This window comes from Microcaecilia unicolor, chromosome 4 (assembly GCF_901765095.1).
Source record: "Microcaecilia unicolor chromosome 4, aMicUni1.1, whole genome shotgun sequence".
In the NCBI taxonomy this organism is placed as follows: Eukaryota; Metazoa; Chordata; class Amphibia; order Gymnophiona; family Siphonopidae; genus Microcaecilia; species Microcaecilia unicolor.
The window spans coordinates 83,106,083-83,120,770 of record NC_044034.1 but is presented as its reverse complement, the minus strand read 5'-3'; the positions used below and the strand labels follow the sequence as shown (position 1 = coordinate 83,120,770).

Sequence of the window (14,688 nt, the reverse complement as noted above, 5' to 3'; positions counted from 1 at the left end):
CTAGGGTCACTGCCTTCTTTCAGTGTTCTATGTCTCCACCTGATTACAACCCACCAGTTTCTGGATTTATCTGCTGCAACTAAAGGAAAGAAAATTATCAGGTAAGATATAACTTTTCCTTTATCTGCGTATGTTCTAGAATACCAGCATCTACATATGTTCTTGCCACTTAAAACTAGATTCCCTCCCCCAGAGGCTGTGAATATTGACTCTGCCTCATCCCCAGCTGAGCTAAGGAGCAGAAGGCCCATTTTAGGGACTGAACTGTGGACCTTCCACCTGGCAGTGCACAGTATTAGACCCAAGGCTGACACTTCATGATTTATTTTTTTAAATGTTTTTTCATGTTTAGATTGTAAAGACGCTTCAGAGCAACAAACAATTCTGCAAGAGGCAACGGGTGCACATGGACCTTTCACCACGAAACTGTGCTGTGGCACAGAGGTATGCTTAACTAATGACACAGATTCTTCTGTTACACCTTCATAAAATGCATAAGCTTAACTCTAGCTGTGAAGAAATGTTGATGGGAGAGCCTGGTCTGAATTGTTGCTTCTTGTGCAATTGCATGCAATTATATGGACACCAAGTACATGTAGGCCTATCACAGATATTCTTTTCACCGAGTAGCTCCAGTAATTCATGAGGTACCTAAAGAGGGTAATTTTTATAACAGAGTTCCTGTGTAAAATGTATAGAGAGTGCCTATTTATCCCAGTGGAGGAGTAGCCTAATGGTTAGTGCAGTGGTCTGAGAAACTGGGTTGAATTCACACAGCAGCTCCTTGTGACTCTGGGCAAGTTACTTAACCCTCTGTTGCCCCAGGTACAAATTAAGTACCTGTATATAACATGTAAACTGCTTGATTCTAACCACAGAAAAGCGGTACAGTGGAACCCCGATATAATGCTATGATTGGGATACATAAAATATCCCATTAAATGTGGGGTCAATAGAAAAAGAGCACAATTGAGCCAAAAATGGATCTCTTGCAAAAGGAGCTGTATGTAAAAAAAAGAAAAAAAAAGGGTAGCCAATACATGATCATATTATATGCAGATTTGTGTTATTCCAGGGTACATTATATTGGGGTTCCACTGTATATCAAATCTCATCCATACCCTCTTTTATAAAGGCAATGAGCACAGACTTCTAGCACATAACACTTTTTCTATTATAATCAGACCATCAGATGGTAAGTTTTAGTAAGTATAAAATTCACCACCATATAATCTTCATTGGTCCATTTTTTTTCTTTTTGACAAAATATAATATGCACTAACTTACTGAAACCAATGTTTAGATCACATTCAAGATATCGTGTTTCACCCAGATGTTTCAAGGATAGAGTTCCTGCAGATGTGAAAACCTGTTAGTAATGTCTGATATAGTTCTTTATTTTCACATCTTTTGACACAGTTCTCCCAGATTTTGTAAAAATAGTTTGACTGTATTTGTCAGAGTAACAGTTTTTCACAACTGTTTATATGTCTGGGAAAAGTGCTGAAATATGCACACAAGCTTTTGTCCTATAGACAGATTTCCAGCTTCATAGTATCCAGTCATTTCCAGATTCATGAAGGGGTTTTCCAATACAGAAGCCTCCTTTGCCCTGGGACCTCAATTCACCTTTAAGTCTCCCTTGAACCCACCATTTGAGTCCATGGAATCCACATCTGCTCTTTCAAATCACATGGGCTGGTAAAATTGGGGAACTTTAACAGTTGGTTACCAGTGAAGGACGAGGCACATAGATCAATATGAGAAAGCAGTGGGTTCTAGATTTTAGCAGAATTGTCTCCATCTACAGGCCTGGATTAGCTTCCATCACAAATATATCAAGAATAATAAAAGGCACTATTAAAATTCTAGTTCCATTTAAGGATAACGGTGATAACTACTCTTGACCACAGAGTGTGGAAATATTTAGGGACCAGGTCAATCTTTTAAATCATGAATGTAGATTAATCACATTGTATAGATTCTAGTGTAGAGTAGAACCATATATATTTAACTGGATTTTAAAGTTGTCAAGACAGCAGAAAGATAGCAAATCAGGAGCACAAATCTTGCTTACTGAAAGCAGATACAGTGCAGGAATCTGCAGAGTATGGTTCTAGAGATGTTTGTTCCCAAAAGCAAAACAGAAGTACTAATTCTGCACAAAGCATCTATAGAACAGAATGGGCAGTAGACTGTGACCTAGTAAAGAAAGTCCTATCCCTTCATCTGCCAACTTCTTTGTAGATCTGTGAAGTTAATTATTTCCAAAGAACAAGCCTATGAGGCTCATTTTCAAAGCACTTAGCCTCCCAAAGTTCCATAGAAACCTATGGAACTTAGCCTCCCAAAGTGCTTTGAAAATATGCCTCTATGTGTATTAACTTAGATGTGAAAGAAAAATTTTTTTAAGACCTCAGTGGGGTTATCAGATGGAACAGTATGTCTTTTGTCCATTAAGATAATACTCCCAAATTGTCACTGGCCTTGTTTTTTGTTAGAATTACTTTAGTCTTTCAAATATTGTTGAGTCTTCCAATATATATAAATAGACTTTTAATTGTTGTTTGACTGAAATCAATGATATCGGCTCCGGGGATTCTTCTGGTCCGACATGAATCATGTTTCGCCTACTGGTTTTTTCAGGAATCCCCCCCCCCCCCCCCCCCCAAAGTTTCTCCTGAATCATCCATGCCAGCATATTTAGTCGGAATGGATGATTCGGGAGAAATTTAGGGGGTGGATCCTTGAAACAGCCAGTAGGCGAAACATGACATTTAGGAGCGAGCATTAACACCTAACTGCATATGCATGTATATACCCAGTTCACAAGTATTCTATAAAGGAAAGTAGGCACCTAGATTCCTTTATAGAATAGGCTTCTACCAGAGGTGTAGTCATAGAATTACTCCTTTTATGCTTATGTTATAAAGATCTGTCATCTCCAAAAGTCATTACTAAAAAACCAAGAGAGGTTAACACTTCAATCTCTGAAGGGAAAAATCTTCATCAGTGATTCCAAAACACTCAGAGTTGTTATTCGGTAAGCATCAGTCATCAGTGGTAAACATTTCTTCAATTCAAAATGACTTTAAGCAATCTTGCAGCAGGGATTATCAAATAGGATAGGACTCCATACTTCACTGAGGGTATCTTTTACTAAGGCACGCTCGCGTTTTTAGCGAATGCTAAAGTTGTGGGCACGCTAAACATTAGAGATGCCTGTGCACTAATGTTACCAAACATGAAGAGGAATCCAGTAAAACTTATATGGAAATATAATATTTAATTTTTATAAAATATTTCTAAAAGGCAAGGAAAAGACCTCAAAACGCCCGACTGCTTACTTTCAATTTTCAGCGGCTTTAACTGGGGGTGTGGTGTTCAACACTGGTCATAAAAACCTTGCTTGAAACAATTACTTCAACTTTTAATTTATTTCCAAAAATATTTTATCAAATTTATTCTTTTTTGGTAATATATTAAAAAAAATTTTACAATCTCAATGCTAACTTCAAATTTTATTTGGTTCACAAAAACCTTTACCAATTCTTATGAAATGCTATGAAGCAGCTATTTTCACAAATAAAGTAAAGTCGAGCACTTATCAGTTGCCCGCTGGTGGCCCCATCCGTTTCGCTTACAGGCTTTTTCAAGGGCTGTGCTTCGACAGAGAAAGCATTGAAAAAAATTTTTTCCTCTCTCTTGTTCTGATCACGGCTTAGTGCTGCTTCTTACATGCACTAATGTTGCCATTAGCAGGCAGCAATTAAAAAAAAAATTACCACATGAGCACTGTAAGGGCTAATGCAGTATTCCTGTGCTAACCAGCTAGCACGTACTAATGTAGATGCACTAACTGTTTAGCGCTGGAATGCCCACTCTCCGCCCCTGACACATCCCTCCCAAAAAACATTTTTTTAGCGCGTGCATGTTTGATAGTTACTGTAGGATGCCTGAACGTGTCTTGCGGTACACCATTTTAAGCTGTGTTAGGTGCGTGTTAGTGCCTAACACAGCTTAGTAAAAGGGCCCCTTAATTATTTGGGACCTAACTGAGAGTGCTTGGCAACATTTAAATTCACTATCTAGACTTGTTGCTGTCCTGTCTGCTGGTGGTCCATAATATATTTTTGATTTATTTTTGAAGAGGAGTTGTATGACTGTGATTTTTGGCGATGATGGACTTTTTCACTGGATGGGATTTGGCTTGTGACATTTGTATTTTATAAAGATAACATTGCCACCTAGGTGTCTTTAAAAAAATAAGCACTCAGGAGCAGCCCCAGTAGCATGCAAATTCACACCTGTTTTGAGATGGCTGTTAATATGTGCACTTATTCTCTTTTATGAAATTACTTATCCAAATTAACCATACCATATGTCCCCTCCCGTATGCTTAGCTCTTTTAATAATCATCATCTGGTTCTTCCTTCTGCTCAGACTTACTGGGAGTTAACCTGTAAAAGTGCATTCTTTTTCCTGGCACCTTTTCTGTGGAATGGTTTCCCTCTGGGATTTCACTCAGAAACTTTGTATAAGAATGATTTGAAAATGCATATTTTTCTTCATTTGCTTTTAATACAGTATAGCACTGATTAATTCAATCAGAGCAGCAGACACAAGCACACGACTATGCCTATGTTTTTTCTGTCTTTTAAAAATTTTATGTATTTTTATTATTACGTCCTTGATTAGTATCTTGTATAAATGTGTTCTTTCCTGTCAATTATTATTGGGAATTTTTTTCCTTGCTGTTGACTTCTGACACTAGCTCATGTTTGTAAATCGCTTAGACTTGGCATGTCCCAGATTTTGTGATTAATCAAAATTTAATAAACATAAACTCCATCTCTGCTCCCAGTGAACAGCATCCCCCAGATTCTATAAAGGTTGCTCAAATTGGGACACAATCCTGAGTTGCACACACAACTAAATTAATCAGCCATTAACAATTGACTGCTAACAATTAATTATTGGTGTTAATTGGCAAGTCAGCTAAAATGGAAGAACATTTGAATTCCATAGAGACTAAGTATAGCACTTTGCAAGTGGTTAGGATTTCAGGGATTAAGGATAGCCTGGTACTACAAAGGCAATTAGAAACCATGGAAAATCAAGTGAATAAAAAGAACTTCTGAATTTTGAATTTCCCTGTATGTTCTTACTGTCAGTGGAGCTACTGTTTAGGCAATATCTGAAGGAAGTATTTATGTTGTCACTTATTATTTGCCAAAAAATGTTGCACAGGCTACTCAGAATGAGGGTGGGACCGATATACTCGGTCCATTTGAATCTTTCAATCTAACTAAATTTTAGAGACTTTGCAATTTAAGGGCCCCATTTAATAAAGTGTGCTAGTGTTTTTAGCGTACCATAAAAATTAGCGTGTGCTAATGCTAGAGACACACATAGGAATATATGGGTGTCTCTACCGTTAGCACGCGCTAATATTTAGCGCATGCTAAAAATGCTAGTGCACCTACAGCACAGTTTAGTAAATAGGGCCCTTGGAGACTACCTATTTTGTAGAGGAAAGATAAGATTTTTCCAGATGTGGCTAGAGCCACACAGTTTTGTAGAAAGCTTTTCTTACAAATGAAGCCACGAGTACTTGCAGTTGGTCTAAGCTTTATTCTAAAGTTTTCAAGTGCTTTGTAAAATTTCATGATTCAAATTAGAACGTTTTTTTGTTAGATAGAGAAGCTAAGGGGTCCTTTTACTAAGGTGGGCCAAAAAGTGGCCTGCGCTGGTGTAGACATATGTATTGGATGCGCGCAGGTCAATTTTCAGCACACCTGCAAAAAAGGCCTTTTGGGGGGGGGGGGGGCAAAAATGGACGTGCGGCAAAATGAAAATTGGCTTTCCATTTTGGGCCTGAGACCTTACTGCCACCCACCCATTTACTTAGCTGTAAGGTCTCATGCGTTAACCGGACAGTAATCATCAGCGCACGTTTAATGCTGATTACTGTATGTTTAGTGCCACACACTGGAAAATAAAATATATTTTCCAGTGCATGTACTGGATATGTGTAAAAAATGAAATTACCGCCTGGGCCACGCAGTAGCTGGGCGGTAGTTCTGAATTGCTGCACACTGAACGTGCGTAGGTGCCTACACGGCTTAGTAAAAGGGCCCCTAAATGATTATTTGTTTAATACATGTACCTAAATAGGTTGATTAGTTTATAAAGGGTCTAAATTTGATTAGATGCAGATGTGTAATGTTTAGTGCAGATTTCTGCTGATATTATTTTCCTTTATTTTATTTTCTTTCACCCCATTAATGTGGACTTGGTTTTTCTTCCTGCATTCTGATGTAAGTAAGATTTTGAAAATATTCAAATAATAAAAAAAAAACAGAGCCATTAATCAATAATTGGCTGCTAATAATTATTAATGTTACTTGGCAGTAATTTGGAGTTGCACACTCAGCTGCCTATGCACTATTCTATAAACAACTGCACCTAAATCCTCTTGCACACAACCCAAAAGAAGGCATGCCCATCAGAGGGGTACAGGTGGGTCAGGGGCATCCCAAATGGTTATGTGCAGTGTTACTAAATTTGGAGGATGCGCACCCAAGTTGCGTGCCAGGATTTACACCAGGTTTCAGTTGGTGTAAACCCTTGTGCCCAACTTTGGGTGCGGGAATCCACACTCAGCACGATCTTATAAAGAGCACTCAGCCTGGAGCGCTCTTTACAGAATAGCACTGAGTGTGGATTTTTCCCGGCATCTGTTTATTTGCACCAATTACTGAAGCCTGACCCATATGTCTAAGGGCATTGCTTACTTTTACATGTTTACTCATCTGCACAATTTTAGAAGCCCTGTTCCGCGTGTAAGAGGCATTATATGCAGAAAAACTGTTTTATTTCCTATCTATGTAGAAAAAGCTCACTGGTAAAATCTCTGTCACCATGGAAGAGGACAAGATTGTGGACTGATAAATACATGAACAAGCAGCCATCTAGCCCCGATGATGATTGTTTATAAAGAAACATGGATAGCAGCAGGTTCCAACATTGGTAAATATTTAAACAGCAGTATGTCATGTCTGCATGAAAACATGTTTAGTAGTTGCGCACGGCCAGCTTTACACATCTGTTAGTGTTTATAGCAAAACGTATTTTTGTGGCAATAGCTGAGAATGAAAATCAGGCAGGTGGCTATGTAGATAATCAAACAACACTAGCAGGGATGTAAAAAGTTAAAAGGTAAGTACATTTTTACTAGTTAGCCCATTGAGCTATTAGTATTTGCTGTGAAGCTGTAGAGAGTGAGTCCTGCCACTGCTCACTTCAGTGCTTGCTTATAGCAGGCACATCATGTTGGGTGGGATTGATGCAGCTGCTTTCAGCTTTCTCATTTAAATTGATAAGCATTTCACTGAAATTTATACAGTTATGTGCATCCTTACATGTTACATGTGAAGGTGTGTCTTTCCCTCATGTTGGGGTGTGCCATTGCTTTGCAAACAGCACTGCTCCCCTGAATGTCTTGGTGAGACAACAGGTTACTTGTGGTTCCAACTGCACAGGGAAACCACAGGGGGGAAGAGAGGCAGCAAGTGAACATTGCTTACCTAATCCACCTGCCATCTGAAGGAGATTGTACAAGCTGTGGCGAAACAGGACTTTCATGCTTGTGATTTGTAATGTTGCCTTACCACACTTTTTCCCTTTCATAGTATTTTCCCTGTTTGGACAGCAGGTGGTGTCTGTCCTCTGCTCTATACCTGTAGTAGAGATCTGTTATCCTTTTACCTTACCTTCCCCAAAGAAAAGAGGAAAACCCTGAAGGGAAGAGTAACCTGCAATAATGCCATTGGTTAAACACCCTTAGGGCTAATTCTCTGTACCCTGATTGGCCCTGAAGTCCAAGATCTAGCCCAGAAGGTGCTGGAATTCTCCAGTCCCAGAGTGGGAGTGTGGAGGGGGTAACCTCTGCATTGAGACCCTGTTCAAATCCTGTGAGCAGTTGCTTTTCCTGATCTCCCCAGGTACTACTTAGGTAGTAAAAAAGTGTTTAATTAGCTTTAATATGGAATTCTTGCTATTTTACCTGTTGCTGTTTGCAATTTACAGCTTTTACCGTTCACTGTTCTATTTTTTTTTTTTATAATAAACCTATTAGTTTTGTTAGCTCTGTTGTCCTAGACTGACTACGAATCCTGGCAGTTTGTGTTCTCAGTCTGTCAATGTTTTCTGGGAACTGTTGGACTCCTAGGATTGTGGCCCCAGTGCCCTAGAAACCACTGGGGAAATAATTTGCTGGTAGGAGACTTGCCCAGAGGCAAGCGGGACCCAGCAGGCGGGTGGAGGGTATGTCAGTGGTGTAGGCAGGCCTAGGCAGTTCTAGGTAGGACCCTCCAGGTGGCCACAGGGTTAACCCCCAGGTTGGGCGCTAGAGGTAGCACTCAGGCATTACATGAGACAAGCCACAGGGCATGAGAGGAGGGAAAGATGCCACTTTGCTGCAACCAGTAGTGGTTCTGGCCTGCTCTGCCCCAGCTTTTTTCATTAGTGGCAGCTGTAGCTTCTACCGGAGCATACATTTTGGGAAATACTGGTTTACATCATTGTATCAGGAGTCTTTACATTAAATTGACTAAGTGGCATGCTTCAGTGAGTACAGGATATCTCTAGATGTAACTGTGTATGAAAGGATATTTTACATTTTCAGACATGCAGTTTCAAACTAGGACTATAATGCAAGGCTGGCTGGGAGTGATCTTGAATGCTGTAATTGTAACCTGTTAGAACTTACACTGGTTTTTGTCGTACTTTCTGTAATGATAAAAAGTAACAGCTTTAGATGTGTGCCTCTTTTCCACAACCATTGTGCAAAAAAAACATTTTACATTTATTGATTGCAATTTTCTAAAGTGATGGAATTCTTAAATTGCCCTACATCTTTTATTAACGTTCCTTTGCTTCTGAAAATATGGTAAACTATTCATTTACAAACCTGCCTGTAAAACTCCCAACATCCCTGGGCTTCAGTTGTGTGAGTGCTACCCAGCCTGTTTACATCTATCCGGAAGCTGACCCTTCTATGTAAGTAGATGCCATTTCAACAAAGAACTTTTTCACGTTTTCTTCATCTTCCATGCCAACCATATCCATTTTTCCCTCGTGTTGTTACTACCTTACATCAGCAGAAGCCTCTACGGTTCTTAACAGATATGTTATAGCTTGTTTTTCAAGTCTTATTTCTTAGATATCATCCCACCTCAAGCCTTATTTCTGTATTGCAGACTGACCAATGCATGTCCCATTGCTTGCTGTACACAGCATCTCTTCAAGTTTTTGTCTGTGTCAAAGCTATCAATTACCCTATAGCATGAAATAAACTAATATGAAGTAATTTTATGACAGGGTACCTTGGTTTGAAAGGGCAGGAAGGTGCCTATTTTTGCCCTAAAATACACAAGTGCCTATGCATCTATGTAAAATAGCAATGTAAATCGAGCAGCAGTGGCACTGGCTTGAAAGACATAGACATTATCAGGCTTATTTTCGAAAGAGAAGGGCGCCCATCTTTCGACACAGATCGGGAGATGGGCGTCCTCCCAGGGTCACCCAAATCAGCATAATCGAAAGCCGATTTTGGACATCCTCAACTGCTTTCCGTCACGGGGATGACCAAAGTTCCTGGGGGCGTGTCGGAAGCATAGCGAAGGCGGGACTGGGGCGTGCTTAACACATGGGCGTCCTTGGCTGATAATGGAAAAAGAAGGGCGTCCCTGACGAACACTTGGCCGACTTTACTTGGTCTTTTTTTTTTTACGACAAAGGCGCAAAAATGTGCCCTAAATGAACAGATGACCACCGGAGGGAGTCGGAGATGACCTTCCCCTACTCCCCGAGTGGTCACTAACCCCCTCCCACCCTAAAAAAAAAGTTTTAAATATTTTTTCCAGCCTCTATGCCAGCCTCAAATATCATACCCAGCTCCATGACAGCAGTATGCAGGTCCCTGGAGCAGTTTTAGTGGGTACTGCAGTGCACTTCAGCCAGGCGGACCCAGGCCCATCCCCCCTACCTGTTAAAATTGTGGTGGTAAATATGAACCCTCCAAAACCCACCACAAACCCACTATACCCACATCTAGGTGCCCTCCTTCATCCCTAAGGGCTATGGTAGTGGTGTACAGTTTTTTTTTTGGGGGGGGGGTTGGGGGGCTCAGCACACAAGGTAAGGGAGCAACGCACCTGGGAACATTTTCTGAAGTCCACTGCAGTGCCCCCTAGGGTGCCCGGTTGGTGTCCTGGCATTTGAGAGGGACCAGTGCACTATGAATGCTGGCTCCTCCCACGACCAAATGGCTTGGATTTGGTTGTTTCTGAGATGGGCGTCTTCTGTTTCCATTATCGCCGAAAATCGGGGACGACCATCTCTAAGGTCGGCCTAAATGTTGAGATTTGGGGGGTCCCCGATCGTATTATCGAAATGAAAGATGGCCGCCCATCTTGTTTCGATAATACGAGTTTCCCCGTCCCTTCGCCGGGACGTCCTGCAAGGACGCCCTCAGGAAAACTTAGGCGTTCGATTATGCCCCTCCACGTCTGCTAAAGAGTAACTATAAGTTTTAGTGCATAGATTGTGCAAGTACATGTATAGATAATCATATTTTAGAACCAAGGTGCATATGCGTTTCCAGAATGCAACCGTACATTCTGGCAACTCCTATAGTAAAAGTATATTCAGGCCAATACGCATGCTTTTACACCAGACCTAATTTCATAAAATCCATTTTACGCTCAAATATTGCTTTTTTTGGTGTTTATATTTTGAAAAATGGCTGCTCATTTTGGATGTTTTTAGCGCAAGAACGTCCTCACTATTTTTGAACAGAAAATCCTGATGTTTTTTCCTGTTTGAAAATGACTGTGAGATGGATGTTTTTTTTGTTTTTTTTTTTTAGCTTGGATGTACTTTCAAAAATGTCCTTCCACATGTGAGAAGACTCTTAAATTGTATTCTAGAGAAAACTGGAAGCCAGTGTGTAACCTGAATTGCATGAAAACCTGACAGTTGTATTTTATATTAATTTGGAGTCTCTTCATAGTAGATGGGTTGAATCTAGCCAAAAGAGAATTACAATAATGTGAAAGAATTCACCACTTCCTGATTTCCCCTATTATTGCATTTGTATCACACTGAATGGCTTCTGATCTTTAAACAAAATGTAATATTAAACAAAGGGAATCTGAGTAAACACAACACAGTTTTTAATTAATTACCTCATTTATATTAGGAATAAAATAATTCAACACCATGTTACCTATGGGAAAAAGCAACTGTCCGCTAAACTTAATAACTGGTAGCACCACGTCTAATAGCAATAACTGCAAACAAACACTTCCTATAATTTGAATGGAATCATTTGCCGGCTGGACTGAAACATGAAAAACATTTGCTGACATTTAAGCATAAGTTAAAGTGTCACCTGATGTGTCTGGCTTTTTTTTGCTTCTACTGTGTAAATAGCTTGCTGGCAGTTTTGGATTTTGCTTTTAACTTGCTGACCTTGGATTTTTTTTGTTGGATTATTTTTTTTTTAATGTAGTTTGTTTTCTTTTCTTTTTATGTGGGTTTTATGAGTGTATTTTGTACCTCACTCTGGATAAGGGTGGATTATAAATAATAAAATCTAATCTAAGAAGAGATTTGGACTTTGAAAAGGAGGAAAATCATTCAAGAATGGTGCTGGTTACATCAAGAGTGCACAATCAGAGTAACAGAAATTGATGAGCAGTTAAATCAAAGGCAATAGGGATGAAGTCAGTGCACAATATGGCAGTTCTGTAACTTGGCAGCTCCGGTTAGGCATGCCAATGCTGCTCACTAAGCACCAATTCTGTAATAGTATCTGTGCACCAAGATGTCATACATTTCTAGCAGAAACATGAATTGGCATGTCAACACTTAAATGTGAATGGCAGACGTAAATGGGCATGCCTGTACCGCATGCAACATGGTAACTTATAGTATTCTACATTCAAAATTGGAGATGTATCTGTGCCTCCTCCTATGATCTGCCTACATGTATCCCCCCGCTTGCTGTTAAGTTTATAGAATTTGAGAGTATATGTATGTGGATTTTAAATAAGCAAGTTCTTCATTAAAATAGAACAAAAGTAAAAATAGAGGTGCAAGTTTCTCAAGTGTACAACTTTTGGTCTTACAAAAATTTAAAACAAATATATATATTTTAAATGTTAAATTTTTTAGGGCTTGATGTTATATATCAGTACTTGTGAAACATTTTGGATAAGGTAGGCCTGCCAGTAAGCTTCCTTCAGGAGAGAAACATGTTGACCGTAGCTCACTAGTGGATGAGGGTAAGGAGTATGGACCATGTATGGTCAGGTTAACCTATGATGTTTTCAAGACTACATCAAGAATTTCTATGGAAATGAGCTTCTGAACTGGAGCAAAAGTGCAGGGAAAACTCACTAACAGGGCCTGCAAGGGAGATAGGAGAAGAGGTCAAGAAACTGTAGGATTGGATTAGATCAAAGACCACTGTTCGATACTTGCAGCCTTTTCTTAGCCACACTTCACTTCATGAAGCAGGTGTTTGAGTGGGGCACTGAGGAAAGAAAAACACCTTTGTGGTGCAACAGGGACTTTGCTCTTGCTTCAGAAAGTAGAGAGCCTAAAGGTCACAGCCAGCTGCCCAATCCCCCCTCCCCCACACACCAAACTGTGGAATGAAATTTTGACAAAATCCAGACAGACATAGCCAGCATTTCAATGTCCATTCCCAATAATCTGCCTATCGGGAGGATAAGTGTCAACGGTTTATGCAAAACTTAATATAACCTCAGATACCCACAGTAGGTTTGTTTGTATCTCCTCTAATCATGAATGTTCCTCAGTTCGGTTTGAACACAGGATCATACAACAAACTAGCCTCAGATGATTTCCTCCTACATTGGGCGACAGAACACCTGTATGTACATCATCTGATTCTTCTAGTACTACTACTACTACTACTTAACATTTCTAAAGCGCTACTAGGGTTACGCAGCGCTGTACAATTTAACATGGAAGGACAGTCCCTGCTCGAAGAGCTTACAATCTAAAAGACAAATGTAAAGACTTCTAAAACTCAGAGTTGCTCATCAGTGAGAGTGTTCCTTAACTAATTATGCAGAATCCTAGAACCCTGTTGGATCTCAGCATGCTATTTCTAACTTGCACTGACTGGATGTTGAATAGGTAGGATTCAGTTCCCTGAATCTGTCTCTGTCTATTGAGGTGTCTTAAAATTTGGCTTCAAGAAAAGACTCCATTGAATGATTGCTACAGGCAAACAACTTTGCTTTATAGTCCTATTTTTCAGGTAAATTATAAGACTAAAAAGTGTATTGTATTGTATTGCTTTTTATAGTTAAAGGGCCCTGTTTACTAAGCATCATTATAGGCGTGTTAACGTTTTTAATGCGCATTAACTATGTACACACCTACATGGTTAGCATGCACGCTAAGTGTAGGCGCGCTAAAAACACTAACGCACCTTAATAAACAGGGCCCCAAATATTTTATCCTGGTAGAGCAATACTTTTAAGTGATTAGAAAGGGTTTACTTGTTTTCCCATTGTGTAAGAGCTGATAATGTTTTACATTGTTGATTTTTTTTTCTTGAGCATGTCAGTGCTAGAAACTAATAATTCCAAATGTTACCCTTTCACTGCAGACACACCATTGGCGATATCAGACTCTTCTGCCACAGGACAGACTGTGCACTACAGCAGCGACTGCTGAATGGTTAGGCAGCAAGGGCTTGCAGTCCATGAAGTGATTGTAGGCATCTACCTGCAGACAGCAACCAGGGAACATACTTAAAAGAATCATGTAAAATTTTACTTTTTTGAACTGGCTCTCACTTTTCTGAAGAATAGCCTTTATGCCACAGTATTGCTGACAGTCGCAAGGATATACCACCCTGACATTCTTGATTTTCAGAATATTTAAGAAATTCCAGTATAAATGAGAAAAGAATTGTTTTCCAGTCTGATCATTTGGTTCCCTGTAAATAAGTTGATACTGCTTAAAAAAATAATTCCATTTAGTCTATTTTCAAAACTTGGGCTAATATTTTGTGGCAGGCAGGATGCAAGAAGCTCAGTCATTAAGGAGGGGAAACCATTATGGCTGTCGGGATTGGAGAGAACTCCTTGCTGTTGCCCCCCCCCCCCCCGGCATGATTTTATTGAGGGATGCAAATGACACAACAATGGCACTCAATACATGATGCCTAAATTCCTCCTCTAAGACGATCCTGTGGTCTTCTGTCATGTTCTAAAGATGTGCAGTTTACCCAGGCATTTAGCAGATATTTTGTTTTATGTTGGGGTTTTAATGTGCTTTCTTTGGGACTGGTTGTTGTTTTTGCTATTGTGTTTAATTGTATATGAAGTTTTATTTGTTTTCATTTATTTAGAGGCCCTTTTATTAGGCTGCGTTTAACACTAATGTGCGCTTATTAACCTAAGAAAAATGGCCTGATATAGGATGTGCTGAAGTGTTCTGGGATCCTTTTACTAAGCTGCGGGAAAAAGGGCCCTGTGGTAGCAGTGGGGCTGTTTTTCCCATGCGCAAGGGCCCTTTTTACCACAGCGGGTAAAAGCCCCAGCATGGCCATGCGGCGGGGAGCACTTACCACCACCC

At 39.9% G+C, this 14,688-nt stretch overlaps 1 protein-coding gene across 1 annotated transcript in view; it reads left to right on the top strand.

Moving 5' to 3' along the window:
• SOHLH2 (spermatogenesis and oogenesis specific basic helix-loop-helix 2) overlaps positions 1-14,202 on the top strand; it is a 76,685-nt gene extending 62,483 nt beyond the window's left edge. Inside the window, exons 8-10 of the mRNA XM_030199394.1 lie at positions 353-444; positions 6,895-7,032; positions 13,715-14,202. Of these exons, the coding sequence (XP_030055254.1) occupies positions 353-444; positions 6,895-7,000 (198 nt within the window). The 3' untranslated portion in view covers positions 7,001-7,032; positions 13,715-14,202. The remainder of the gene's footprint in view (positions 1-352; positions 445-6,894; positions 7,033-13,714) is intronic.
• Positions 14,203-14,688: the final 486 nt, after the last annotated feature.